This window comes from Apus apus, chromosome 13 (genome assembly GCF_020740795.1).
Source record: "Apus apus isolate bApuApu2 chromosome 13, bApuApu2.pri.cur, whole genome shotgun sequence".
Taxonomy (NCBI): Eukaryota; Metazoa; Chordata; class Aves; order Apodiformes; family Apodidae; genus Apus; species Apus apus.
Window position 1 is genome coordinate 7777361 of NC_067294.1, and position 26597 is coordinate 7803957.

Genomic DNA, 26597 nt, shown 5'->3' on the forward strand with positions numbered 1-26597 from the left:
TGGTGGTTTCTTTTAGAGATCTTCCACTTCAAAGCAAAAATTCCCCCAGTCCCAGAGGCTTTACATCAGCAATATACTGGCATTTTAGAATAGCAGAAAATAAAGATAGTGAGAATTTGGGGCTTCCTTTAGAAAAGCTGCCCATCGAAGCCCACCTCTGTCCATTTTCCATACCAGCCAAAGTCCCTCCCCTTTCTGATTCCCTGCTTTTTCACAGAGAAATAGATTCAGAGTATAAAGCCATTCTGCATGCAGTGGGCACTAGTTCTCACTCGCTGGCAGATGTCAGATGTGTAGAGTCATCATGTAACAAAATCTTCCCTTTAATGGAACTCTTGTGCAGCAGGAGCGATTGCTTTAACAGTGCAGTTACCTTCATAGCTGTCAGAATGATCTAAGGCTGGTGGTATTTGCTGGCAGGGACTGCTCTAGTGAAGATGTGCAGCCTGCTCCAGTTTACCCTGTTCTTATTGTTTAAAGTTGAGGAATGAGGGGTTGCTTGGGACTAAAGTTCCAAGCAGAATTCTTACTATCAGGTAATGGGCATTGGGGAGGGGATCTGTTAATAAACATGACTAATTTGGGGACAGATACCACGTGAATGCAGGCTGCAAATGGTGAAAATACTCTATCAGAAAGAAACAGCAGTGGAAGAACATTCTTCTGTGAACAAATAGTGTTTCACAAATTAAATAGCCAAGGTGACAGGCACACTCCGTTAGCATCTCTCTGCCCACGGAGGGACCCCAGACTGTTCCTGTCCCACCAGCACTGTGTCACAAACTGCACTCCCACAAACTTGCTCTCATCCCAGCATCCATGCGCCAGTGCAGCCTCCTGCAGCTCCATGCTACACTGTCCTCTGCCTCTTGGCTGGAAGGTGGGCTCTCCACCCGTGCATCCTAAGCAGACCCAGCCGAGCCATTCCATCTGGCGCCCAAGTATCTTCTGCTGCGCTGTCATGACCTGCTTTCGAGTGTGTCTAAATCTCTACAACAAGCTCAGAACTGAAAGCATGTCCTGGAACAAGACCTTGTAGGAGCAAACGAATGCCTTGTTGTGATGCAATGCCTCTGTGTTAAACAGCTTTGGTTTCCTTGCTGCTGTTTCCCATTGCAGACTTGTATACAATGTACTGTCAGCCATCGCTCCTCAGTCTCCACCTGCCTATTTCTAGGTTTCTCCTCCTTGTGCATCTGTGTTTGGGATTATTTTTTCTCAAGTGCATTGGCATGCATTCTCTCAGGTGGCATCTCATGATGTTATTCCTCTCTGGACTTCTGTATTATTCTCCCTGGTGCCTACACCAACAGGATTCTGGTCTGATAGCCCTGGCTGAGAACACCATATGAACAATCAGATAATTTCAGACCAATGTATCATGTACTCATTTGCAATAGAGCCCTGCACCAGTATATTTTACATGTTCACATCCTAAAATAACTAAGCCAAAGGATAATTTCCACCTGGGCACTCCATAAAAATAAACAACAGGAAGTCAACAGGGTAAGATGAAACTGAAACCTCTGTGTTCTTTATCCCCCTTTACTTGCAGTGCTAGTAATTGGGACAGAAAATAAAACTCTGGCCTTGTACAGGCAGGAAGTGACTTACGTGAGTTAAGGAAACTTCCTGGCTTGAGTCAAAAGGCATTTCTTCCAGTGGTAGGTCATTTAGGTTCAAACCATTTGAGTTACTACTGAGCTGGGTTAGATTTGAATAGGTGCCATAAACATGAATTGTCATAGTGTTGCCCAGGCCCCTGAGCCATACACTCCACCCCTATAGGTATTTTTTAACTTACTTTATCTTTCTTTCTTCCTGCCTCAGTCCCAGGAAGAAGTTTGTGATTTGCTGCATGCTGCTCCCTTCCAAAATATTTTGCCCAGGGTCTACATCAAAGGTAAGAAGCTGAGAGGGAAGCAGTGGACAGACTCAGAAGTCTCTGTCCAGAAGCTGTTTCTCTCCTATTTCTGCTGAGGATTAGTTCTGGCCCTGCTTCCCCCTCAAAATAAGTGGATAGAAAAAGTCAAATAGAAACAAATTGCCAAGGGTACATTTTCTGCAGCCTAGTTACAGACTGAAGCCTTAGTCAGTCTGGGGTTTCCCTTAAGGTTTTTAAAGCCACTTCACAGCCTTTTTGGAGAATGACAGCATGAAATGTCCATCTCAACAGGAGTGATCAGTAACAGGGACATGCTTCCGGACACGTGGTTAAGCTGCTGCTGAGACTGCAATTTCACATCCCTCCCTTCTCTGCATCACTGGTTCCCTCATTTGCTGTCACTTTGGCTCCCTGATCCAAAGCCTTGTTGGATGGTTGCTGGGGGGCAGCTCTGAGCAAGCTCGGCGGAAATGGCGGGTCTCCACTTCCTCCTCTCATTTCACTGTTTGCTGCTCGCTTGACAGAAGGAGAACGCTTGGAGGTGCGCATGAAGCGTCTCGAAGCCAAGTATGCCCCACTCCACCTGGTTCCCTTAATAGAGAGGCTGGGCACTCCGCAGGTAAGGATTGCATTGAAAGGGATGGCTGTTGAAAACTCACAGCAGTCCCCAAATGGCCTGTTTGGCCTCGGGAAAGTGATCCTAATTTTTAACTATTTCCCCCCACCCCCCTCCCAAAACATCAATTGGACAAGAAAAATCAGAATCCTGGCCCCAGCAGATGCTTTGAAGGGAAATCTGTGAGTGGGTCCAGAGATGGTGTGTTGCTGCCTCCAGTCTGGAGAGCTGGTGGGGAGTTGTAAGGCAAGTGTGCTAGAAGTCAGCTCTAAGTAAGACCAACCCTTCTCCATTTTAAAAAGGAGGAGAACTGCTGGGCTGGCATGAGGGGGAGACTTTGCAGGGCTGTCACTGACAATCAATTGCAGTGACTTTTGGGGATCCCATTTTAGGGCTGCGGTGTGGTCCATTTTTCAGCTCATCCCAGTTAAGGAATACATCTGAGAACGGTTTCCCTCCTAGCACATGCTTAGAGCTTCAGCACATGCTTAAAATTACGGCTCCATTTAAGTGTCTTCTTGAGGTGGGTCTCAGCTTGGAAAAGATCTCTTGTGCAGAAATTGAGTACTGTAAAAATATCTCCATAGGTTGATCAGTGTAATGGGCAAAATTTGAGCTCCATTAATACCAGTAGCCAAATTCCCATTGCCTACTTAGTGGGGTTGATGGGATAAAAATCATTCAAAGTATTAGATGAATCAGCACCCTTTTTCTGTAATGTACTGCTGAGGGAATGGAACAAATACTCAGTTGTATGAAGTGACAGATCTATGGCAGGCAAAAAGTGGTTTTTTTTCTTGTTTTTCTGATGGATCAAGGACATTTTAAACTTTGCTTCATTGGAAATCATATGACACAAATAAATTGGCTTTGTCGTACTTTGTAGACACTCCTCTCACTTCCCATTGATTTCCTTTTAAAGGAGACACTCGAGAAAAAGAATTCACCTCTGTGTTTTTGTGTCTTTGTGTTGGTCTTTCTATCTCTCCTTCTTTCCATGCAAATCATCATTGAAATCTGCTATTAGAGTCCACGCGTTGCTTATCCCTGCCATAGTTATGATGGTGATGAAAACAGAAGGTATTTCATGTCCTGCTAAAAATTAATTTTTCTGTAAACTGTTCCCATATTCATCACACAGGTGCAGTTGAGGACTAGATCTTTTTTGAGCTCGGAGGTAAATCAACACAAGAATCACTGTCTGTAGGTGCCTCCATAGCTTCTAAGCTTGCTCCTTAAGCAATTTTGGACATGCAGTTTGGAAATGCAGTTTTGGACACAGGCCATACAGGATTTTTTTCCTGCAGAATGCATAAGTGCCTTTTAGCAATTGTCCAGAAGCCGAGCAGAAGTTGCCTGCTAGATGCCTTTCCCTAAAAGTGGCCCTTGGTATTTTATATAATTACATGCTGTGAAGGGGCTGAGCCAGAGACTGCTGTAGCTACTGGGGATCTATCAGCCCTTGCAGGCTTTGGGTAGTTCTTGCAAGCTTGCAGTTACTGAGCTGTGAAAGAGGTATGTGCAATGGCAGGAAAACCGTCCACAATTGTTGTAAATAATTGGTGTGCATTGGGAATCCAGAAGCAGCTGCTTGATAAGTGGTTCCTAAAGAACCAGAGGGGTCAAAGTGGTTCATTAAAGGAATCCTCTCCCTTTTAATGCTGATCATAGGGGTATTTAGAAAGGGATTTTCAAAACTCCTTGGTCAGTCTGATTTTTTTTTTCACTGGAAGTAATGGGAGCCTTTCCTTTTGAAGACAGAGGGAAGAGTTGAGGCAGCACAGAGGCATCCTTTGACAATATATCTTGATAGCACCCTTCCTCTCCTGAACTTAGAAATCAGTGACCCCAGACTGTGAGGCAGATCTGGTCACAAGACTAAAAGCTCTCCAGCTGCCTTCACCATGTTAGGTATCTACCCAATGGTAGTAGTCCTCTATCAAAGACTGGTCTTAGGGTGATGAATTTCAGAACTCAGTTCTGTGAATGTGCATAACTGAGTTGCATTACATCTTTTGAAAGCCAGATACATCCCTTTCCAGATTGGACTAGTTTCTTAAAAGTACCTGGTTCTATCGCTGTATCTTAGCCAACAGTAATGCTAACACCTGATGTATATGTGACATGGCTTTATTTTTGCTGTGTCCCCATTTTGCCACCACAGACTAGTGTGTGCAGATACTAATCTGCACTGATAATGGTTTGGAGCAGGTGAGGAAAGAGAAAGTGTACAGCCTTTAGCTATAAAAACAAGCTGGATAAAATAAATCTTTATTTGCTAAGCAAACACCTGCAAGTGCATGCCAGGAAACTGGTGCTATCATTTCTGCATGTAAAAAATCTAGGGATCCTAGAGCAAATGTGGCCTCTGCACAGCAATACACCTTTCTCTTGATATTTGCTATTAGTTGAACATTAATTGATCTGAGATTCCCAGAACATCCTTGGAATTGTGGCACAAGCAGGAATTGTAACTCTTCTCATTTCAGTAGCCACCAAACTAAAAATGCTTTAGGTTACCGCCAGCATAAACTAGTAGTCAAGAAAGGGGATGTGCAGGCACATTCATCTTTTTTTTTTTTTAGAGTGTAATAAGGATGACCTAAGTAAACTGAGCATATTTCATGTTCTTAATATCTGGCTAGAAGACTTGCCTGCCCATTGTACCAGGTCCTCTGAGCCCCCATCAGGATTCTGATCAGGATGGCATTTATGGGCATTGCAGTGACAGCTGGAAATGGAGCAAATGCTTAAAAACTACTTAAAGCTCCAGGAAGTCCTCTGGGATAGGCAGGAGGTTGGTGAATGTCATGCTTGCTCTACATGCCTCTGCCAAAGTGATGAGAGGAGTAAAAGGCTTTGCTGGCGGGACTGGGCACCGTGGCAGCCATTCATCTACCAGGGCAAGCACAGCCAAGCTGGAGCTTCCCATGGCCATGACTCCAACAGCACTTGGCTCCCAGTTCCTATGTTATTTTTGGCAGTGCTGCAAAGGGAAGTCAATAATGCTGCTGGAAATGGCAAGAAATGGAGCAGCTAAGAGGGTGTCAGGGCAGCAAGTGAACTCCATTCTTGCACCCCAGCCCCACTCAGTGGGGTCAGTGCTCCCATGCTGGGGGAGGCCCTGCTTGCCTATTTAAAATCCTCTTGTTTTGTTTTTTTTTTCTCTGGGGAAGGAAAGAGACTGAAATGAAATCATTTCTCTTTTAATTTTCCTCTAGTGTAAAAGCCAAATTTAGTGCATCCAATGGAACCTTTCCAGATTTGAACATATACATCTGAGTGGGGATGTCACAGAAATTCTCCACACATGTAAGGCTTCCACATCTGGGAAAAAATACTGTTTGACTTCCTTATAAACCACAGGTTTTCCAGTATTAAGGTTCCAGTGGCTTCTCATGTTGCTCAGAGCTTTTTAACCCTAACTAAAAGAAATCAAGAAAACCATAGGCTGTCTGCATTTTAAAGAGATGATGGCAATGTTCTGGCGAGCAAAACGTGCCCTGTTCTCTCCTGTTTTATCTCCCTAACGTGCACAAATAATGAAATTAAACCCAGCAACACTGAGTAGCAGGAGCAGAAGAGAGCAGCATGTTAGCTGAATGAAGGATCAGTATTTCTGATCAGAGCTTTACCTTCGACTTTTGTTCTCCCACAGACAGAGTTATTTCAAAAGATACTAAGGTTGGTGAAACATAGTTGGGCACAATATTGTCTCCTTCTGTTTGAGGGATGAGTATTCTCTGGTGGGGAGTGCCATGGGAGCAACCATCAGAGGTAAGGTTGAACCTTGCACAGGATCTGTGTTAACTTGGAAAGAGCCTGGGAGACCAGGAAGCATTGAGTCCATCGAGAGGGTCCGTCTGTATTACATGGTCACTTCTGTTTCTTTGGTCCTCCTCCTCCTCAGCAAATAGCCATCGCCCGGGAGGGTGACCTGCTGACCAAGGAGCGGTTGTGCTGCGGGCTGTCCATGTTTGAGGTGATCCTGACACGAATTAGGAGCTACCTGCAGGACCCCATCTGGCGTGGGCCACCCCCGACCAACGGGGTCATGCACGTGGACGAGTGCGTGGAGTTTCACCGGCTCTGGAGTGCCATGCAGTTTGTGTACTGCATCCCCGTGGGCACCAACGAGTTCACTGCAGAGTGAGTGTCCAATCAGCTCTGCCATTAGTGACACCCATGAGCTAGCAGGGCTTGCAAGCCCTCAGGATGCCCCTGAGATGCCCTCAGAGGCAGCGATAGCCCCAGCCAGTGCAGAGGTAGAGGAGAAACATGGGTCCTTGATGAAAGGACTTTGTTGTGTATGGACGTAAAGAGATGCCCAGAGAGCTTTCTACCTGAACAGCTGAGGAAAAGAGCAATGTAAAGGGACATGCCCAAGTTGACATGCAGAAGGAAATGGGTAGATGAGCCAACCACCCAAGTCAGAGGCTAGGTCATCCTCCATCATACCCTGTGATGTACCCTGCACAGCCTGGCCCTGCTGCAATTCTCCATATCTCTTCCTGAGTTCATTCTCTCTAAGTGTACATCCACTTTCTAGGAGTAGGACTGAATCTGATTTCCTCAGGAATTCATCAAGGAAACTTCCTGGTGCCATGGTAGGACTTCTCTTACCTAACTATCCTGTCATCTCACCCCACCCCATCACCCTGTTCTCCTTCCAGGCAGTGCTTTGGAGATGGTCTGAACTGGGCAGGTTGCTCTATCATTGTTCTCCTTGGACAGCAACGGCGCTTTGACCTCTTTGACTTCTGCTACCACCTGCTGAAGGTGCAGAGACAGGACGGGAAGGATGAAATAATAAAAAATGTGGTAAGTGGAAAGGTGAGGTCCCAAAGGACCTGAACCAGCACACTTCTCTGTTTTCTGTCTTACCTTGTTCAAACTCATAATTTACAACCATGCCCAGTATTAACCTTATTTAAAGTGGACTCACTCACTGTGAGATTCCCATCTCAGTCTCAGCAGAGAGGGCAAGATCTTAAGTGGCTTCATGATCATATCTTTTTTCTCCCAAAGCTTTCCCTTCCTCCTGGGGTTGGGAAGATGGAGCAAAGAAGCTGGTGTTTCCAGCAACCATCCTGTGATCTCAGTGGTTTCTCAGTAAGCAGCTGGGAGTCTAGACTTTGAATCAGCTAACTTGGGACCACTCACAGACCTTGTTAATGCTCTGTCTTGAGTCATCAAACTATAATGAAGTGAGTCACTGGTCCCTGGGAGGTGCTATGTGGAACTGTAACACATTATACCAGAGGTTTCTCAGCAGCAGGGCAGAGGTACTGGTACTTTCTAGCTAGTCAGGTGACATAAGACTTTCTTCATCTGCTGATTTTCTGCTTACCCATCCCTCCAGCCCTTGAAGAAGATGGCTGACAGGATCAGGAAGTATCAGATCCTGAACAACGAGATTTTTGCCATCCTGAACAAGTACATGAAGTCGGTGGAAACAGACAGTTCCACAGTGGAGCACGTGCGCTGCTTCCAGCCCCCAATCCACCAGTCACTGGCCACCACTTGCTAGTGTGGACACTGACCCCACAGGGGCTGGAAAGGCAGAAGGGACTGAACCCAGAACAGCTGGCAGGGCTAAACTCAACAGCATAAGACCTGACAACAAAGTAGGACTGGGTACATGCCTACTACACATGAGGATGCATCTTCCCATCTGGCCCTGTTCAAGTGCATGTTCTTCTATACCATCCCTGTGATCCATTTTACTTGTAGCTTTCAGACTTGGGGGTGGGTGGGGGCTGGTGGGGGAAATGTGCTTTTCTTCCATGAAGTGGTCAGTTTTTTCCCTGTGATTCATCCAACCAAACATCACTCTGAAGCCATATTGCAGCCCCAAGCATGAGCTCCATAATTCTGCAGTGCCAGGAGCCTCACTGCAGAAAGAGTGGGGCAAATCAGCACCCCCAGTGACATGTGCCACCAGCCATGGAGCAGAAGAGTCTGAAGACAAGCCCCTGATTTGCTCTCTGGGGGGAAGAAGACAGGATGTCACTTGTGGCAGCACTCTGAGGATCAAGTGATGGGCGCAGAGGATACATGATGGGCTGGTCTTGGATGGCTGCAAAGCCCAGGCTGGGGCTGGCTTTGTGTTTTCTGCTGCATTGTTGACCTTTCTAGCATCTGTTTACAGGAGCTTTGGCACGTGGGTTTCAGAATAGCGATGGTCTAGTTGCCAAATGACTCCTCAGCACTTCAGAGAACAGGGCTGAGAGAAAATGGCCTGGCTTTTTCCCTACTATGGAACATCCACTTGTTTTCATGCAGAGGACTGTCCCCTGAAATCACATCCTTCCACAAACTAAACAAGATTGCTTATGGACTGCAGAACAGGCTGCATTCATGTGAACATGCTCCTGAACACATTAATCTGGGTGGAAATAATCACTGGTCGTGACAGGAGGCAGGTGGAGTTACCTTGAACATATGTGATCTTTGATCTTTGGCCAAGGATGACAGCTGGACTGTGTAGTTCGTATATGTTGTGGGATACTATTTTTCCTTCTTTTAGACAAATTCCTAGTGGCACAGAGACCAAATACCTTTCCTCAGAGATGAGTATCAGCAGGGCCTAGGAAACTTCCCATCACTCAGAAATTATGTTTGTTTAAAAGAGGTAAAATACAAGATAAACATTTAAAATACACAGAATTTTCCAGGTTGAAAAGCATTCAGAGGGAACACTGAAATCCATTTCCTTTTCCCACTCAGCTAATCTAAGACTCCTGGATACTGAGAACAAATTCAATAGGAACTTCAAGGAGGATTTCATAATTCATGGTCTTCCTTGCTTCCCCTCAGTAGCGTCACTGAAGTGATACAAAAGCTTGTGCTTGAAGCTAAAAGATCAAACCACATGCTCCAAGAGAAAATGATGCTAGCCTCACCACTAGCAAGCAGTGTTTTAATTTCTCACCTTTAGCCAGGTCACAGCAGATGGTTGCTGTTACAGTACAGAGATGTGATAATACATCTTTCTTTCAGGCATTTCATCATGCCTTGTAAACTTCCTGCATGGATGTTAAAAAGGCAGAGCCTGGGCATTTATTCTTTCAAAGGGAACATGAAAATAGTAAAAATGTCCCAGCTGAAGTATTTTGTTTTAGGAAACAGCAGGCAGCAAACTAGTATGAGCAAGAGAATGTCATGCTGGGTGGGGTGAATTTATTCTTCCAGACAGTCACCACCTACTCCCTTGGTAATCAATAAATACCCTGCATGTGAAAAGTGCTGGACATTTTCACACCTTGAGTTTCCTTTAATTGACAAGACAGACACTTAAACTGCAGGGAGGAAATGTTGTGGCATAGTAATCTTAAAGTTAAATGAAATCTCAGGAAGTCTGGCTGAAATCTTTGAGTGGCAGGGAAGGACCCAGCCCAGCAAGGCGAGTTGTTTCCTCCTTGTTGGGAGGAAGAGCAGCAGAAGAGCATCAGAGACTTGGTGGTACTGCAGGGCTCTTGCTCTCTACTCTTCCATTAAGGATGTCAGTTCTGGTTTTCCATCATATTCCAACACTTCTACACTACTGGATTGAGGGTATCTACAGATATATATTTTTAAAAGGAAGAAGAGAATCAAGCACTTTATTTTTTGTGGAAAACAAGATACAAGGAAGATAGATCCAACCAAGATCCTATTTTTCCTGACCTAAAGAGTAAGTGCTTGTTATTTTGGTATGAAAGTGTTGCTGAAAAGGTAGCACAAGACCCTGTCTGGCTCTCAGAGCCTCCTCTGGGCATAGCACAAATGTTCCACTGCATATGACATGTTACAGGATGTTGGCATCTTCTCAGAAACTAGCATGAGCAAAAAGTTACTACAAAAGGATGAACTGTACCACATGAGCCAGTCTTAGCTACCTAGACAGAACAGAATATAAGGTGAATTCAAATGCCTGTTTCCATCTGTTTAGGTCTGGATTGAGTAATGAGATATTTTACCTAAGCAGAAATATCACTTTGCATTCTTTTGCTGTAATTTTGCCATAATAATTCACTGAAACCCTGCAAAACATAGGTGCTTGTACTTGAAAGAACAGGGATATGAAATCTGTTTGTTGCCCTCAGATTTGCTGGCACAAACAAAATCCCTTCAACATTCTGAGGAGTTAAACGTTTTGAGTGAAATGTGCAAAGTGCATGAACAAAATGTAAAGTGTTTTTGACTGTAGAGTGTATGCAGATGTTTTCCCTTGTTGCTCAAGTAGTATGAGATATCAGCTAGGAATAATCTTATGGTCTTCATTTCTGAGATTTGATGTTATGGTCCTTTTATTATCTAAAGGATGCAGATAGTCTTTAGCTTCAGTTCTCTAACCCTCCTTGACTGTGTATGAGAAAAAAAATCAAGGCTTAGTTGTTTTAAAGAACTCCTTGAAAATTGATACTATTTTTTTCTCCTCTCCTCTTTTCAGTGTCATAATTCTTAATGGAAATAAGGAGCAAATTTGTACCAGTAGGGCTAAATAGTAACAGATTGCCACAGGGTCAGGCATATTCTACACACTTGCAGACTTCCTGCCAAGTTTGGGTGTCTTCCTTGCAGATATGCTCTGATCCTATAGTTTTCAGCCTTTTACAATGTACAGACCCCTATTTTTTTTTTTTTCTAATGTGGACCCCTTTCTGGATACTTTAAGTCCACTGACTATGGGCTTGCTTTTTTACCTGCATTTTCCTGCTTACTCTAAAGTACTCTGCAAACTCCCCAGGATTTCCCAGCCACCACTTGGAACACCTCCTTCAAAGACAAGCTGTTGGCTCAGTACAGCAATTACAGGGGGGAGAAAGGATGGCCTGTGTCATGAATGAAGTCAGACTAGGTTATTTTAATGTTCCCTCCAGCTTTGACATTATAAAATGTGGCTGTTGGGCAGTGCACATGCCTTGTTTTGGATGCTGCTACGCTTGACTTTCAATGATACAATAGAAAGGGGAAGCAAACTAGTTGAACCTCAGCACTTCAAAGGTTTTCCTTTAAAACTCTGACAGCACTTATTAGCATTGAACAAGATGTTAGTCCTTTTTCTCCTGCATTACTCCAGTCCAGTAGGTTCATGTGTGTTTGAGAACAAAAGAAAAAAATTGAAGATGTAAAAAAACCAAACAAGAAAATATTCTCAAAAACTCTTGTCAAATGTACCATATTTGTATGAAAAGCTGCTTGAGTCATTTTGTACAATGAATTTTATTTATGGTGAGGTATATTTACGCTCGTGATCTGATACGGTGTTAAATTTTTGATCCATATTTGCTATGCAGCTGAAGATGATATTTTGATTTTGTATTATTATTTTTTGCTGTTGTTCTAAAATTCAGCTAACAGAAGCTTCCATCTCCATTAAAAATGCTTCTGCAAGAGTAAAGCATCTGGTACATGGCAATATGTCCCATAATACAGCAACCAAGAGTGTGTACAACAAATGTGGGATGATTTTTGTGATTAAGAGAAATAAAAATTGGGCTCATTAATGAAATGGGCAGAGTTTACTTTGTGGTGTCATCATTGTTGCAATGACTATTATTTGGGGAGAGCCTCCAATTGCACCTGGCACAAAGAAAAAGCTAAGAGAATTAAAGGCAACATTTTGTTGATAAAATATCTGGCTTTTGCCAAAACAAAAAAATTAAAAAAAAAAAAGAAGCTTTGCACTCAACACCAAAGGATACAAATTTTCCTATCAAAAAGTTAATTTTTTAGGAAAACATCTTTCCACAATGGATTTTCATTTGAAAACTTGTTTTAATGTAAGAAGGGTGGAAGAGGGAAAATTATATAACTATTTTTAATAGAATTTGACAGGACCTAGTCAAAACAAAGCTTTGAGTAGCTTTGTCAACTTAACAGCCTTGTCAACTCAATAAGGGCCTTTTTATTCCAGGAGGCTCTCCTTGCTGTTTTTTCCCCAAATTTCCATATGAAACTGCTCTTATGATTGTGTTAAAAGCATCAAAGGAGCATCTGTGGCTGCTGACTGCTGAAGGAGCAGTGGGAACTGAGGGGAAAAGACCCTCTGGGAGTGGAGAAATTAGAGTGAAACAGCTAATGTGGATCCACAGGAGCGGGAGCACCTGGTGCTTCCTCAGCCCTGCACAAAATACTGTAACTGATGTTCCCTTTCATAGATTCTTCCCAAGGTGTTCTCATGGGAACAGCTTCCTAGCTTAAGAGGAATAAAAATTCAATGATTCTTCACATGAAACTTGAAGTGAACTTTACACCACGACCAGGCTGCTCTTTTGATCTTTTCAATGTGCTTTAAGGCCAAGGGCACCTGATGTGCCCACAGCTGTGTGTGTAACACTGCTCTGGAGGACTGCCTGCCAATGGCCCAAAGTTGCTCAATGTTTACTGATTTCAACATAGTTCTGCAATGGGGAATGGCAGAGAGGGCAGCGGGACTTTCTTCCTGACTCAGCCACTGACACTAGACAGGTTGTCTGGTTTTCATCCTTTCCTCCACCAAGATTTCTCTTTTACTTTTTTAAAATTTAATTAATCTGCTGTCTTGTGGACACCCCAGTACTAACATGAGCCCTAAGAATGCCAAGAGCTCACAGGCTGCACCTGGAGCCAGAAGCAGTACTTGATTTGAACATCAGGGTCCAAGACTAAATTTTGGACTATCAACCCTAACAGACCAGCATCAAAGATCTAGGCCCACATCTTTCCTTCTTCTTCCTGTTGCTTCTGAACACATTTAGGTTTTCAGATGAAAGCTGCTTCACCAATGCGAAGAACAGTTGATTAATGATTGGTTTATTCTTTCAAAAGCATAACAAAATGACCCTTCCTGTGACCCCTTCTGCAAGCCAGGAGTGCTTTTCACATCTAGCTTTGCTTGATTTAGAATTCTGATGCAAACATCCAGCAGATAAGAGGTCTGCAAACAAGTGATCTGCTGATTAAGTGCCACTTCGCCTTGGCACCCCCTGCTGCTCTGATGCCTCAAGGCCTCTGATGCATGCTGAACATCCACCTCCTCTCCTTCACCAGCCCACCACTTCTGTTCTGCCAACATATGTGGGTTATGGGGCCACAGGAATCCAGATCACTGAACTTATCTGGATGACAAATTTAACAATCCTGGGAGAAACGAGTTGGGGTGTGTTTTATGGTCTAATGACCCTGGATAGCTCAGCTGTTCCACAGCACAGCCCCACAGGTATGTGCACTGGCACAGGGAGGGCAGTACAGCAAGGGTGGGAACCCCAGAGTGTGACAGGCTTGGGAACTCTCAATTTTGGTGGTGTTGTCTAAACTAGTAGCACAAAATGATAGCCTCAGTCATTGCAGACGTGGTTACCTTGAGACAGGCTGAATTAGAAGCTGTCTGCTCAACGAAGTCCAGACTTCCAAGCTTTGAGCAGCCTTTCATGTAATACTGCAATTACCTGAACACCAAGCAATTCCCTTTACCTCTATGCAATTGCATCCCTGTCAGAAAGAAAAGGATTTACCCTCTCTTTGAAGCGGCAAATAGCTCCTTGGAGCCCTCAAACTAGACAAAGCCATAGCACAATATTGCAACCCTGTTCTTAAAGTTCCACAGGAACCTTGCTTAGAAGACATCTGAAAGTTTCCTTCACCTGTTTCCATGATATTTCCACAATTATTTGTAACACAGAACAACTGATACTCAGTATTTTCCCACCCTTTTTTCCAGACCAAAAGAGATGAGCAGAGAAGAGCAGGGAAAAGTCTTTTGATGTTGCTAAAGTGGTTATTTGCATGCAAAGATGTCTTGCTCTACCCCCTGGATTCCAGTCAAGTTTTTTGGCGTAGAAACTGGTATTTCAGGAGGAACTGCATTGTTAGAAGATGAGCTGCTAAGTAAGACTCCCTGATTTCTGATGAGTTATTTTTAAGGGAACATCTGATGAGAGTACCAACCAGTGAGGTCATAGCTTGGAGCTGAACTCCCTTAATTACAGCCTTCCCATTAAAATGAGGATATGAAGCAATAAAAGAGGCATTGGTTGCATCCCTGATTTCTTGTTATCAGTCTCAACTTGCCCTTGACTAAACACAGGAGGCAATTCCATGCCAATCCTACCTGGCTTTTAACTCCCATATTGCCATATGCAGCCTTGCTAAATCCACCAAATGCAACTCCTGTGACATAGTGATTTTATACACCACACCCTTGCAGCCCCTGCACCAGAGAGAAAGAAATACATTATACACTTGTGTCCCATGGCTGATTACAAGATCTGACTGAAGCTTCTCTCAGAGTGGTGACAATTAGTGATGCTCCTTCCCTGGTGCCTAATGGGGCCAGATCACAATCCCTCCTTCTGGGAACTCTTCCCTATCCTGTCTCCTCTCTTCCCAGAATTGAGAACAGCTTCTCTTGGAGATTTCACTCCTTGTCAAATCTGGCAAAAGCAGCTACAGGGTCACATATCTTTGGTGATTGAATAAACACATCACATCTGCCTTTTCCTTTAGGAAATCAAGCTGACAGGGCAAGGTAAAGCAGTGCCCCAAAGTGGATTTTTGCTTTTGAGTGCACCACCGCCTCTACTGTGGCAGTAATTAATGAGGTTGTATCATGACCAAAGAGATAATTTTAACCCCAGATTCCTTCCAGAAAACTTTCCTTCTTCCCTATTACCTCTTTGTGCATAGTGGGCAACTGTGCTCTGTGCGGGTGTCAACAACACTCGCCCACAAAAGCATGGAAATTATTTTTTGATGCAGCTCAACTGCCAATAACTGCATCACCATTAGGAGTCCTCAGCTATGAGCAAGACATCGGGGTGCTGGGAGAAGGTCCAACAAAGGGGAAGAGCCCCACAGTGCTCCTGAGCACCAGAACAAGCAGGTGGAGCAGCCAGCAAGAGGATGGGGGACACATTCCCCCAGGCAGTCAGCACTGCAAAGACAGCAAATGCTTGTCCCACTCCACCATCACCATGGGCTCTACAATCAGCCTCAGACTCACACATTGTGTGAATAGCTCTTGTTCAGCATCAACAAGTAAATTTTCTACATAATGGCCAAATCCTGCCATCACTATCTCACCCTGGGTGCCTTTTGCCTGCATAATATATGACAGCAGCAAAAGTTGCTTTCCGATCACTGAAAAATCAGCACAAGTTTCATTGCCCACATCAAAACCCACCGCCACACAGTTTGGATTGATTATCAAGTGTTCCTGTGATAAAGGGGAGGACGTGGGATTTGGCTGGCACAGTCTCTCCCAGCCAGCAACAGGTCTGTGACTGGTAAATAGACCTGATTAAAATCAAATGACTCACGAAACACTTGAACATGACATTTGCTGGAGAAAACAGTTGTAGAGAGATAGGATCAGGCGCCGAGTGAAGGAGCCATGCAGTGCTAGCACTGCTGCAGCCTGACGGTCTAAGGGCAGTTTCTGTAGTAACAGGCAATATATTTTATTGGGGGGGAGGGGAAAAAAAAGCAAGCACATTTTCAGACACATTCAGATATTGCAGATCTTACATCTGCCTTACAACAGATACCCTTTCTACCTATAAATCTGGGCTTGCTGAAGTAAAGCTTTTGGGTTTACTTATCTCTGCTGGCCTACAGGGAAACCTGGCTGCTAATGGCTCCTGCTTCAATGAAAGGGTTTTTGTATTGGCAGTAGGTCTCTGTGTACACGTGGCCACCACACACAAACACAGGAAGGGAGGACACTGGCAGAGGAGGGTGGGGATGAAGGCATGGGGTGCAACTGGTGTGCAACATGCTCCAAAACCTTCACACGCTACTGTTATCAAGAGGCCTCAAAAGATTGAATCCAACTCTCCTGCCAGAGCAGGATCCCCAAGAATAGGTCACATAGGAATGCATCCAGGTGGGCTTTGAATGTCTCCAGAGCAGACTCTAAAACCTCTCCGGGCAGCCTGTTCCAGTGCTGTCACCCTGACAGTTAAAAAGTTTTTTCTCATGTTTACATGGAACCTCCTATCCTCCAGCTTGCACCTGTTGCCCCTGTGCTGTCATTAGACAGCACTCAGAAGAGCCTGGCTCCATCCTCCTGACACTCGCCCTTTACATATTTGTAAACATTGTTTCCTTGCTATATTAACTGAGGTCAGAGTCTTTTCAATAAGAGGAGATACCTTCCGGAGAACCGGATTTAATTTCTCTTGGCTACTTTTAATTTCTGTTCCACCACACCCTGTGCAGATACAGAGCCCCCAGCTCTGCAGTGGGCACAGCCCTCTCAGCATCCACCCGGCGTCCCACCGCTCAGCCACTGCTGCCAGCCTCACATGCCACCCAGCCTGTAGCGCAGCCTCCTGCTTCCACAGCACCTTCTCCCAACCACTGCAAATAGGAAAAACACCCTCCAGAGGAGAAACTGGGCTGAGGCTGGGGGGGGGAAGCCTGGTCCCACACCTCTGCAAAGGCTGCTCAACCCAGCCGCTGCTGCCAGCAGAGCCACCTTCTCCTCCCCGCCAGCCGCCGAGCGGGCAGGGCAGAGGGCAGCAGCGGGGCTGGGGCCCAGGGCTCGCACGGCACCTGCTGCCGGAGCTCCGAGCCCAGGGCCCGGAGGAGGAGGAGCCGGCCGGGCAGGTGCGCTGGGGCCCGGCCCTGCCCTGCCCAGCCCCGCCCGCAGCCGCTCTGCCCTCGGCTCCGGGATGCGTTGAGCCGGCCGGGAGGACGAAGGAGATGGAGCCGCTGGAGACGAACAGCAGCTGCAGCAACGGTGGGTGCAGCCGGGCCCGCCCGGCAGCGCGGGGGGAGCGGGACAAGCCTGCCCGGGGCGACGGGAGGGTCCGGGGCGGCAGCCGGGGCTGCGCACCGCGGGGGCTGAGCCCGCTGCGCCCTCCGGCCTTATCCTCAGCCCTGTCACTGCGCCCTTTTCTGGGTTTAGGGTTTCCTCGCGTTGTGTTTTTCTTTTGGATTTTTTGTGTTTGGTTTTTGTTTAGCTTACGGGATTCTTTTGTTGCTGTTTTTTGAGGTCGGTATAGGAATGGGAAAACTCCCTTTATCCAGCAGCCACCCCCAGCCAGCACTGTGCTCTGCCAGCCTTACTGCACTTGCACAGAAGCCAGGATTGTATTTTTTCCTTTAAAGTTTACCTAACCCAGGCGGGGTCCCCCCCATCCCACCACCTAACGCGTGTCCCCAGTAGCACACTGCAGAGGCTTTAACCCAGCCGAGGAGACAAGTTGGCTCCCTATTGCCCAGGAGATATTTCCACAATCAAGGATGTTTTTCCATTAGAAAATAAACCTGTTAGGGAAACTGGAAACTCATCTCGACAGTCACCAGAATTTTTTCCACTAGAAAAAGCTTGGATTTCAGTTCAGATCAAATCCTCAACTACATGCACCAGGGACAGGAGCTGCAGCTGCAGAAGTTTTAAGCCAGTCTCTTGATTCAGGAAAAAGGTGGGACCCATGCCCAGGCTGCCAGCAGTACTGTCAGCAGCTCAGCCAGTGCATTCCCCTGCCTGCAGACACACAAACAGATGCTTCATAAATATCTGCCTGAACTAATGTAGGAATGAAAGTCTTTTACTACAAAGAGACTTCTGTGACACTCCACCTGGCTGCTCTGTTCCCCACAGTCTCACTATCTTTACTACACTGAGGAAGATTGCAATGGAAGATGTGCTGGGTGTGGTAGGGGTGTGAGGGTAGGAAGAAACTGCAATTTTCCCACCCACACGCAGCAACACACCTTGGCTAGAGACGCAGGGGCTTAGTGCTTTTGGTGTTAACAGCAGAAAATCATGCCTGCCTCCAGTCCTTGCACACTGGCAGGACTTGGTGTGCTTTACAAGCACTCGGGCACTCTGCAAGTAGAATAAAACTGTTCTATCTAGAGTAGATAGAGGCAGTAGAGGCAACATAGAGATGAGACTTTGGTCTGGGATGAACCTGCTGTCTTATGAGCAATCCCATGGCACTACTAAGTACACAGAGCCAAAACAGATGCACAGTTACAACATGCTGGCATTACTCCACATTAAACCCAAAGCTGGAAGTTGCAGACAAGCTGGTATAGGTGAGGATTAGGTGGCTGGAAAGCACCAAAGCCTTTGAATCAACAAGGTTGAGTATTGATAAGGCATAGTTCAAGCTCATAACACAGGAGCTTGGGGGAGAGACTCTGGCAGAGATATTTGGAAATTCAAAGCACATTTTTATAGTGGTCCTTGTGTGGCCTTCTAGTTCAATGTGTAGACTGGCAAAGACTTTGTGTTAATGAGATGCTTGAACTGCACACCAGAAATTTGTCACTCAGCACCTTCCACATGAGAGTAAAGAGGTGTCCTATGTATGAGAGCTGGTGGGTTTGTGCTGTTGGGGTGACAGTACAGGTGGCTGTTCAGACAGACATCTGGATGAGCCCAAAAGCTAATAGAGGCACTTGTGATAGTCATATCAGTAATTTGCTGTTTTATCTCCACTGTGGTCTCACAGGGTCTCTGGTAACCCTCTCATGCTTCTCCCACCGGGTCGTGTGCCAAGTGATCAGCGATGCTGACCCAAATAACTCTGTCCAGGACAATGGGACTTTAGATTACTCTTGGATAACTCAGCTGGAAAACAATTATGGATTCTACATTGGATTGGGCTTGGCTGTCTTCTCTAGCTTCCTTATTGGAAGTAGCATCATCCTCAAGAAGAAGGGGCTGCTACGCCTGGTGGAGAAGGGAGGCACCAGGGCAGGTAAGGCTTTTGGGGGGCAGGAGGGAGGAGGTCCACCTGTTCCCAGAACCACACATCATCCAAGCTCCAGCACTCGTAAGGCAAGGGGACCCCTCTGGGTACATGTCAGCCTTCCATCATCCATATAAATAAGACCTTTTCTGGATGTATTTTTGTGTGCAAGACGTAGAGAGAAGTGCTGTACCGGAGCTGAGGAACTCTTTTACAGAGCCCTGCCCTGGAAGGGCTAAAAGCAGCATTCCCCTGCCTTGCACTGCAAGTAGCAAGTCACACACACTGTGTAATCAGATGGATACCCACTGAAACAACACATGCCCATCACAGCTCTTGCCTGGGAAGGAGGAAACAGAGCATTGAAAGATGTTTGAAATGTGTGTCTTTGCACAAAGGTGCAAGTCATCTCTGTGCCACAGACTGGAGCAGAACAGCACAGCTACATGACCCCACTCTTGCTCTTCTTGATGCATGAGGCAGCTTTGCCACCAAGTCACTGAGACAAGGATCTGGCCCCATGTGCTTTAATTGCATTGGTGAGAACCATTTATTAATGCAGGACTGCACACCTGCAATCTCTGTGAACCCTGCTTGTGGTTTTCAGATACTTCTGAGGTATGTTGCTCAACTACACGTAGATAACTTTCCTCTAGCACCAAGCTCTTAGGGCGAGGCATGTGTTTATGTGCACATATCTATGGATGGCAAATGGTGGAGGAGCACTGCCTACAGTGAAATTACACTCTGGAATTGTACACATCCCATCAGCATTGCAAACGTGCTCTAGCAAGAGCTTAAGTCCTACCTGGCAGCTGACCTACTTGCATAACTACAAACCAAAATAATGATAATTACAATACTACTGCTTCCCAGTTCTGAGCTAGGAACAACTCTCGAATAATTTTACAAAGGAAGTATCACCATCCTGACTTTTACTGTGTCCCCATATGGGGACATGGGGGCACTGAACAATGAAATGACAGTCCAGGGTCAACCAGCAAAGTCACAAACAGCACCTGAGCCACAGGCCAGTCTCAAGTCCATCTCCATCCCTACCACTAGGCCAGCCACATGCAAATGCTCAACTCACATGGGTTTATCTTTCACCTTATATTCACACAATGAAATATCAAGTACTGTTTCAGCTGTTTTAAGATGTCTCTCTCCTCCTTCCTTCCATGAACTCTTCCCATGACAGAGCCAAGCCAGTAAAACAAGAGCAAACCCCTCCCTGTTTTTCAGAATGTTTAACCAGGAATTAAAAATGAATGACAAAAAACTGAAGCTGACAAGAGTTCATGAGGAAAAAAAAAAACAACAAAACAACCAAAAGCCAAAACTATACAGCAAATTCTAAGGAATACCAAAGCATAACATTTGAACTTAAGCATTTGTGAACTTGAGGAACCAGAAGAGGCTGAATTAGAGCAAATTCCTGTCTGCATCTTCATTTCCCCTTTCCCTATCCTGCCCTTTAATCTCTCAGTCCCAGCATTTCACCCCTGCACATCACTTTTCTACAAGGCAGCTCAAACACTGCTGTTGCTGACAGCTCTGGTGAGGTCAGGCTTCCCAACAACACATGCTCTCTCTGACCCAGTAAAATCAGGCTTCACAATGTCAACAGGCTCAAGTCCCTTAGGTGTAACAGCTTGTGGGTTAAGACCCACGCTGGATTAATGCCCAACACAGTATGTCCATTATTCCATATTTACATGCACACCTTTCACCGAGTTGTTCCAATGTCAGGAATCTTTTTTTCCATCAGAAACCCCCAGTCACAAAATGCCTGTGCCACATCAGTGTAACATTAGGATTTCTGGCAGCTCAGGCTGAGGCTCTGTGATACCACTCTGATACAAAACAGTGTACAAAAGGAGCAGACAAGCTTCTAGGACAGGATGCAGAGAGCCTTCACTACAACCATACAGCAGCACAAACGAAGCACCACATGCCTGCACAGAGCAACTGACCAGTTTTTCACCACCTCATCCGTCATAGCTATAACCCCCATCTGAGCTGGATTTGGAAAAGCACATTGCCTTACCTTAGCACCCATGCACGAGGCTCCACCGCCAGCTGGTGTGATGCAAGGTGAAGTGCAGGGTCCCCACAGGCAGGATGCAGGGTGGCAGGGTCCCGGTAGCAGCCTTTGGGTGGGGGCACCCAGCACAGAGCAGTCCCTGCTATCCTTCATCCCTCTGCTCCAGGAGTGCCCCATAACAAGCAGGCAGCTGGAACGCGCAAGATGAAACAAGACCAGTCCATGGAACCTCAGCTGGGGTGTTTGTTGCTGGGTTTAGGGACTGGTGCACCCTGACGAACCAGCGAGGATGACCACAGCTCCCAGGGCTGAAGGGCATCCCCAGGCTCCATCCTGCAGCAGGGCAGGCTGCACCACAGGCTGATAACCTCTGTGGCTTTGGGGCAGTGGGTGCCATTCCCATTGCCACCCAGGATTAAACAACTCCTTTTATTGTATTTGCATTGTCCAGCCCTAAATGCCAACTTGCTCTAATCCCTTGGCATGTCAGCATATTCTGTCCTTCCAGGCTGTTTTCTTTGTCATGCTCTTCCCTTTGCAATTTGTCCCTCTTGAAAGGGATGTTTCTCATCTCTCACTCCAAAGAGCATGGTTGTTAACTCCTGCATACCTGTGTGCTTTGCTTCCCCAGGAGATGGAGGCCACGGCTACCTAAAGGACTGGCTCTGGTGGGCTGGCTTGTTAACTAGTAAGTAGAAGCTGTTTCCCTGGGGTTGAAGCTTTTCCAGGCTGTGTGAGTCAGGTGCAGAACAAGCCCAGTATCTGGTGGCTTAAAAATTTTTTCTTCTGCAAGTTCCCCAGTCATCATCATAGGTACCTCAAGGAGAGGGGAGGCATTGAGCCACACAGCATCTCCCCACCATCCTCCTGTAGGGCTGGTAGGACTTGCTGGCTCAGTTTTACTCAACCAAAAGCATGGAAATCCAGGTTTTAATCAGGCAGCTGGCTGGTCTGCCTGTGTACCAGGCAGAGGACAAACAGCCTCCCATGTGTGCCTGGAGACTCCAGGAAAGGTCACTGCTGGAGCCCAAGGGAGGTGTTGGTAGCAGCTCCTTTCTTGAGCAAAACTTGCTTTGCCTTAGAGCAAGACTTAATTCCTTCTTCTCATGCTGCAACATTATAGTATCTTCTTAAAGTGGACTCACTGCTGCACATGGAGGAGCAGAGGGTTTTTCAGAGCAGTCTTTTCTGGCTCTCACTGCTGCAGCAGCAGCAACTCAAGGTGCCCCCACCTTGCTCTGCTGTTACAGCTCCTGCTACACAACCGTAGCAGCCCAACCCATAAGCAAGCACACAATACTCACTGCTCAGGGGACAAGGACAGCCCAGCCAAGGAAAGACACTGCAGCCCCAAGGAGACTCTTTGTAGGTGAGGAGCAGGCTCCCAGCAGCCACCTGACCCCTCAGGAAGGACCCAAATGAGTTGCAGCTGCCTGTCTGGGCTGGGGGGTTGATGAGTTCATGTGGGTCACCTGTGGCATGGCCAAGCTCCACCATCTCCAGCCCTTCTTCCTGAGGGTGCTGGGCTTTAGTAACACCTCTGCCTGCATTAATTTGTAGTAGACTTTCACCAACTATCTGGCCCTGTTCAGCAGCAGCATGAAACCCCCATAGTAAAACCCACTCTGCTGTCTTACTAGTTTGCAAGCCCACAAGAGAAAACACAAAATGTGTACTGGAACTCACTGGTATTTATTTTTCTTGTGTTTGTTTAGTGGGTGGAGGGGAAGCTGCCAACTTTGCTGCCTATGCCTTTGCTCCTGCAACTATTGTCACGCCCCTGGGGGCTCTGAGCGTTCTCATAAGGTGATTTATGTGTCTGAGGTTTGCAATTTGCCTTTTTTTTTTTTTTTTTTTTGCTTGTTTGTCTTGTAAGATACAAAGACTTGAAGTGATGCTAATATGATTCATTCTGCCAGAAAGAAAAACAAAATGAAACAAAAAAGCCTGGGTTTTTTCTAAAAAAATACTCTCAAAGTTGTTGTGCTTTTGGGGGGTCATTTGGAAACCCCTGAATTAAGTAACATGCCCTTCTGGAAATGCTGCATATGAATAGCAGCCACATACACTTCAGATTAAATTATTACAAATATCAGTGTTACTTCCTTTCTTATTCCAGCCCTTTAGCTAATTCAAGATTGGGTTGGTTGTTTTGTTTTGTTCTTGTAATGAACTAAAAATCTAAAAGGGTAAAAAATATCAGGCTTGTTTTTAAACTGTCTTTCATTTGCCTAATGTTTTCTAGGCTTTTAGGGCACTCTGATGTTGTGTTTTTATACTTCTGTCTATTGCCAAAAGGGCTGAAACCTCATTTTAAAATGTATTTGAAAAAAAAGAAAAAGGAGATTCACATCAAAATACATGACTCCAGGTTCTAAAGTTTTTATAGAAGATCTGTTATTGTGAAATGCACAAGCAAACTGAGAGTTAGGACTGCTCTGGTGCCTTGCCCCAAATTTTTATGGGCAACAACTAGATATTTTTGCAGATATATCTTCAGCTTCAGTTTCTTCAGAGTTTCTCTTAATAATTCTGATTATTTAGTTAAAATTAATGTTACTCTTTTGTTGTTAGGCATTTGTTGTTAGGTAGTTGTTTTTTTTCCTCTCTTGCATTGGTCCTTGAAATAATTTCCTTGAGCATTAAAGGCTTTATAGTGTTTAACAGCTCATGAGTGACTCTGTAGGCCCTGAAAATATTCCTGAAGATGTGCTAACACATTCAGCATTTTTTTCACCTGCTGATGCATGAGCTGTGATCTATTGATCACACCTGCATTTCAGTGGGCTCAGCTGTCAATAATGCAGTGTATTAACACACTGGAAGCCAACAAATATACTCTGAATTTGTGTCCCATGTATGAAGGCATTCTTTACCTTATTTTAACTGCTGCCACTTCTTTAAAAGAATTTAAAGCCTCAGCTGACATTTTTTCTGTCCCATGCAGTGCCATCCTGTCCTCCTATTTGCTTGGAGAACGGCTCAACCTGCTGGGAAAGCTGGGCTGCATGCTCAGCCTGGTGGGCAGCACTGTGATGGTGATACATGCTCCAGAGGATGAGGAGGTCACCACTCTGGATGAAATGTGCTCTAAGCTGAAAGAGCCAGGTAAGCAGGTCATGTTTCCTCTCTTGGGACTGGGCAGTGTATGCTGCTCCCCACGCCTGCTGCACAGTTTTGAGTTACTTCTCTCCCTCTTCCAGGTTTCCTTGCTTATGCTGCGATCCTCTTGGCTCTCTGCTTCCTCCTGATCTTCTACCTCGCACCCCGCTATGGCCAGAGGAACATCCTCGTCTACCTCACCATCTGCTCTGTTATTGGAGCCTTCTCCGTGTCCTCTGTCAAGGGCCTGGGTATTGCCATCAAGGGCTTCTTTGGTGGTCAGCCTGTGTTGCAGCACCCACTGACATGGATCCTAATCATCACGCTGGTGGCATCCATCACTACACAAATTAACTACCTCAATAAGTCGCTAGACATTTTCAACACCTCTTTGGTGTTTCCCATCTACTATGTGCTGTTCACCACCATCGTCATCACAACTTCCATCATCCTCTTTAAGGAGTGGGTCACCATGACTGTAGTCGACATCATTGGGACAGTTTGTGGCTTCCTCACCATCATTTTGGGAGTGTTTTTACTCCATGCCTTCAAAGATATGGACATCAGCTTAGGGAATCTACCACAAGTCCTCCAGAGTGGACAGGAAGCACCAGTCACCCGAGATGACAAGAACATCCTGATAGAGGTGGACAATGCCAGCATCGCCCCAGAGGATAAACCCAAAGTATTCATAATCTACACTTGGTGGTTACATGCAAGGGTCTAGAGGTTGGGTGAATGGGTTGATGTAAATATTCCAGAACAGTTTAAAAAAAGGAAAAGCAGAAAATAAATCCAACAGTATCTTATCCAAAGCTTGGTACAGTCAAGCCAAGTCTTTATCTGGGCTTTTGGATTGGATCTTTGCCATGGTGTAACAACAAGGGGTGTGTTTAATTCTTTAATACATGCAGCCACTTAAAATGAAAATCCTCTTGAAATACGATACTTCTGGGACAAAGCTCCTCTCTGAGGTCCCTTCCCATCTCTTCACAGGTTTACTCTTGCACTTCTTCCCCCATGCATGGCCATTGGTGTATTTATTTCCAAGCCCTGATTGAATAATTGATTCGTGTTTTTTGTCTTTGTTTTCTTTTTCCTTTCTAGACACTTGCCTGAACTCTATAATACAGACCAGTATCTCAAAAGGAGGTGAGAGACAAGGACTGAACGGTGCACGCCTGCTATTCAGACTCTGCTCGTCCACAGTTAATTACTTGCTCTGCAAATAATAAGAATATTGGTGAACATGGGCAAAATGTGCCAAGTTTTGGAATAGGTACTTACTTGTGCTCAGTGGCAGGACCCAAGCCATGAAGTGTTTTTACAGGATCATTGCAGAGAAATCTTTTTCACCCTTTGTTTCTTGGGAGGTGCCAGAGTATCTTGGGGCTGGAATATGCAATCTCTCATTTTAATAACATTTCAGTACTTTATTTTTAATCTGGAAAGGGAAATAAAGGCTTTTATATTAAAAAAAATAACCCAAAACTTGCATGTGGATCTGAAAGGTTTTAATTTCTCTGATCTTATTGGTGAAACTGTAAAGGATAAACGGGCTAAAGGACAACAGAGCAGAAAGAGCATTTGGGGCAGAGCATAAAACAGCAGCGCCCTCCTTTGGCAGCAGAAAATGATCTAAGTAACTCCCTCGAGCTTTGTTTTTTGGCATCCTAATTGCTATAATGTTTTGTGCATTTTATTTTACAAATAATTGTAAACGGGACTCATCCTTCTCACTGCCTAGACTGTGTTTCCTAAAACCCATTCCACCTGGAGGAATGCCACCTATAAATTGAAGATTTAAATCAAAACAGTACACAGTGACATAATATTTAATGACAACTGACAAATTTATTAAAACTAGGCAAAAGGCACAATTAATTGCATTCTTCAAGTATTTGCATAGATGCACAGAGAGAATTATTGTAAACCATTAATATGTGGGCACAGGAGAAAGTGAGATGTATTTCAGTATATGTTCTCCCAAGTAATGTTCTCTTTCAAAACCATCATGTTTTACCATCATTTACTCCTCCTGCAGTTCCCCTATTCTTACTCTCTCAACTTGCACACGTATAAAAATTAAAAGGACTCACTTAAAACTACCTTTTGGAGACTACGATATTCCAGCAATAACATTTTCCATTAGGGTTTGGACATGTCCAGTTCTCTGAGCTTTTTTGTGGCCAGGAGGATTTTTTAGGAGCATGATCCCACGTTGACATCACATGCAGTGAAAATATTCTTAGGAGTTGTTTGTTGTTTTGGTTT

The 26597-nt window shown here is 45.2% G+C and overlaps 3 protein-coding genes across 9 annotated transcripts in view; 2 read left to right on the forward strand and 1 right to left on the reverse strand.

Annotated features, from left to right (window-relative positions):
* CYFIP2 (cytoplasmic FMR1 interacting protein 2) overlaps window positions 1-12010 on the forward strand; it is a 54308-nt gene extending 42298 nt beyond the window's left edge. For 6 of the 7 annotated variants that reach the window (XM_051631584.1, XM_051631583.1, XM_051631588.1 and 3 more), the window contains exons 27-31: window positions 1831-1903; window positions 2410-2504; window positions 6412-6650; window positions 7175-7322; window positions 7864-12010. In XM_051631584.1, coding sequence (XP_051487544.1) covers window positions 1831-1903; window positions 2410-2504; window positions 6412-6650; window positions 7175-7322; window positions 7864-8031 — 723 coding nt within the window. In that variant the 3' untranslated portion in view covers window positions 8032-12010. The remainder of the gene's footprint in view (window positions 1-1830; window positions 1904-2409; window positions 2505-6411; window positions 6651-7174; window positions 7323-7863) is intronic. The other variant, XM_051631589.1, reaches the window with a different exon arrangement.
* Window positions 1-21260, reverse strand: part of FNDC9 (fibronectin type III domain containing 9) — a 33535-nt gene extending 12275 nt beyond the window's left edge. The window contains exon 1 of the mRNA XM_051631603.1: window positions 21225-21260. The gene's annotated coding sequence lies outside the window, so the exon portion shown is untranslated. The remainder of the gene's footprint in view (window positions 1-21224) is intronic.
* On the forward strand, window positions 16991-25818 carry NIPAL4 (NIPA like domain containing 4). Its single transcript, XM_051631598.1, has 7 exons — window positions 16991-17208; window positions 18935-19183; window positions 21853-21909; window positions 22937-23027; window positions 24169-24329; window positions 24425-25008; window positions 25431-25818. Exons 1-7 carry the CDS (start codon window positions 17172-17174, stop codon window positions 25440-25442), a joined length of 1191 nt encoding a protein of 396 aa, XP_051487558.1. The 5' UTR covers window positions 16991-17171; the 3' UTR covers window positions 25443-25818.
* Window positions 25819-26597: the final 779 nt, after the last annotated feature.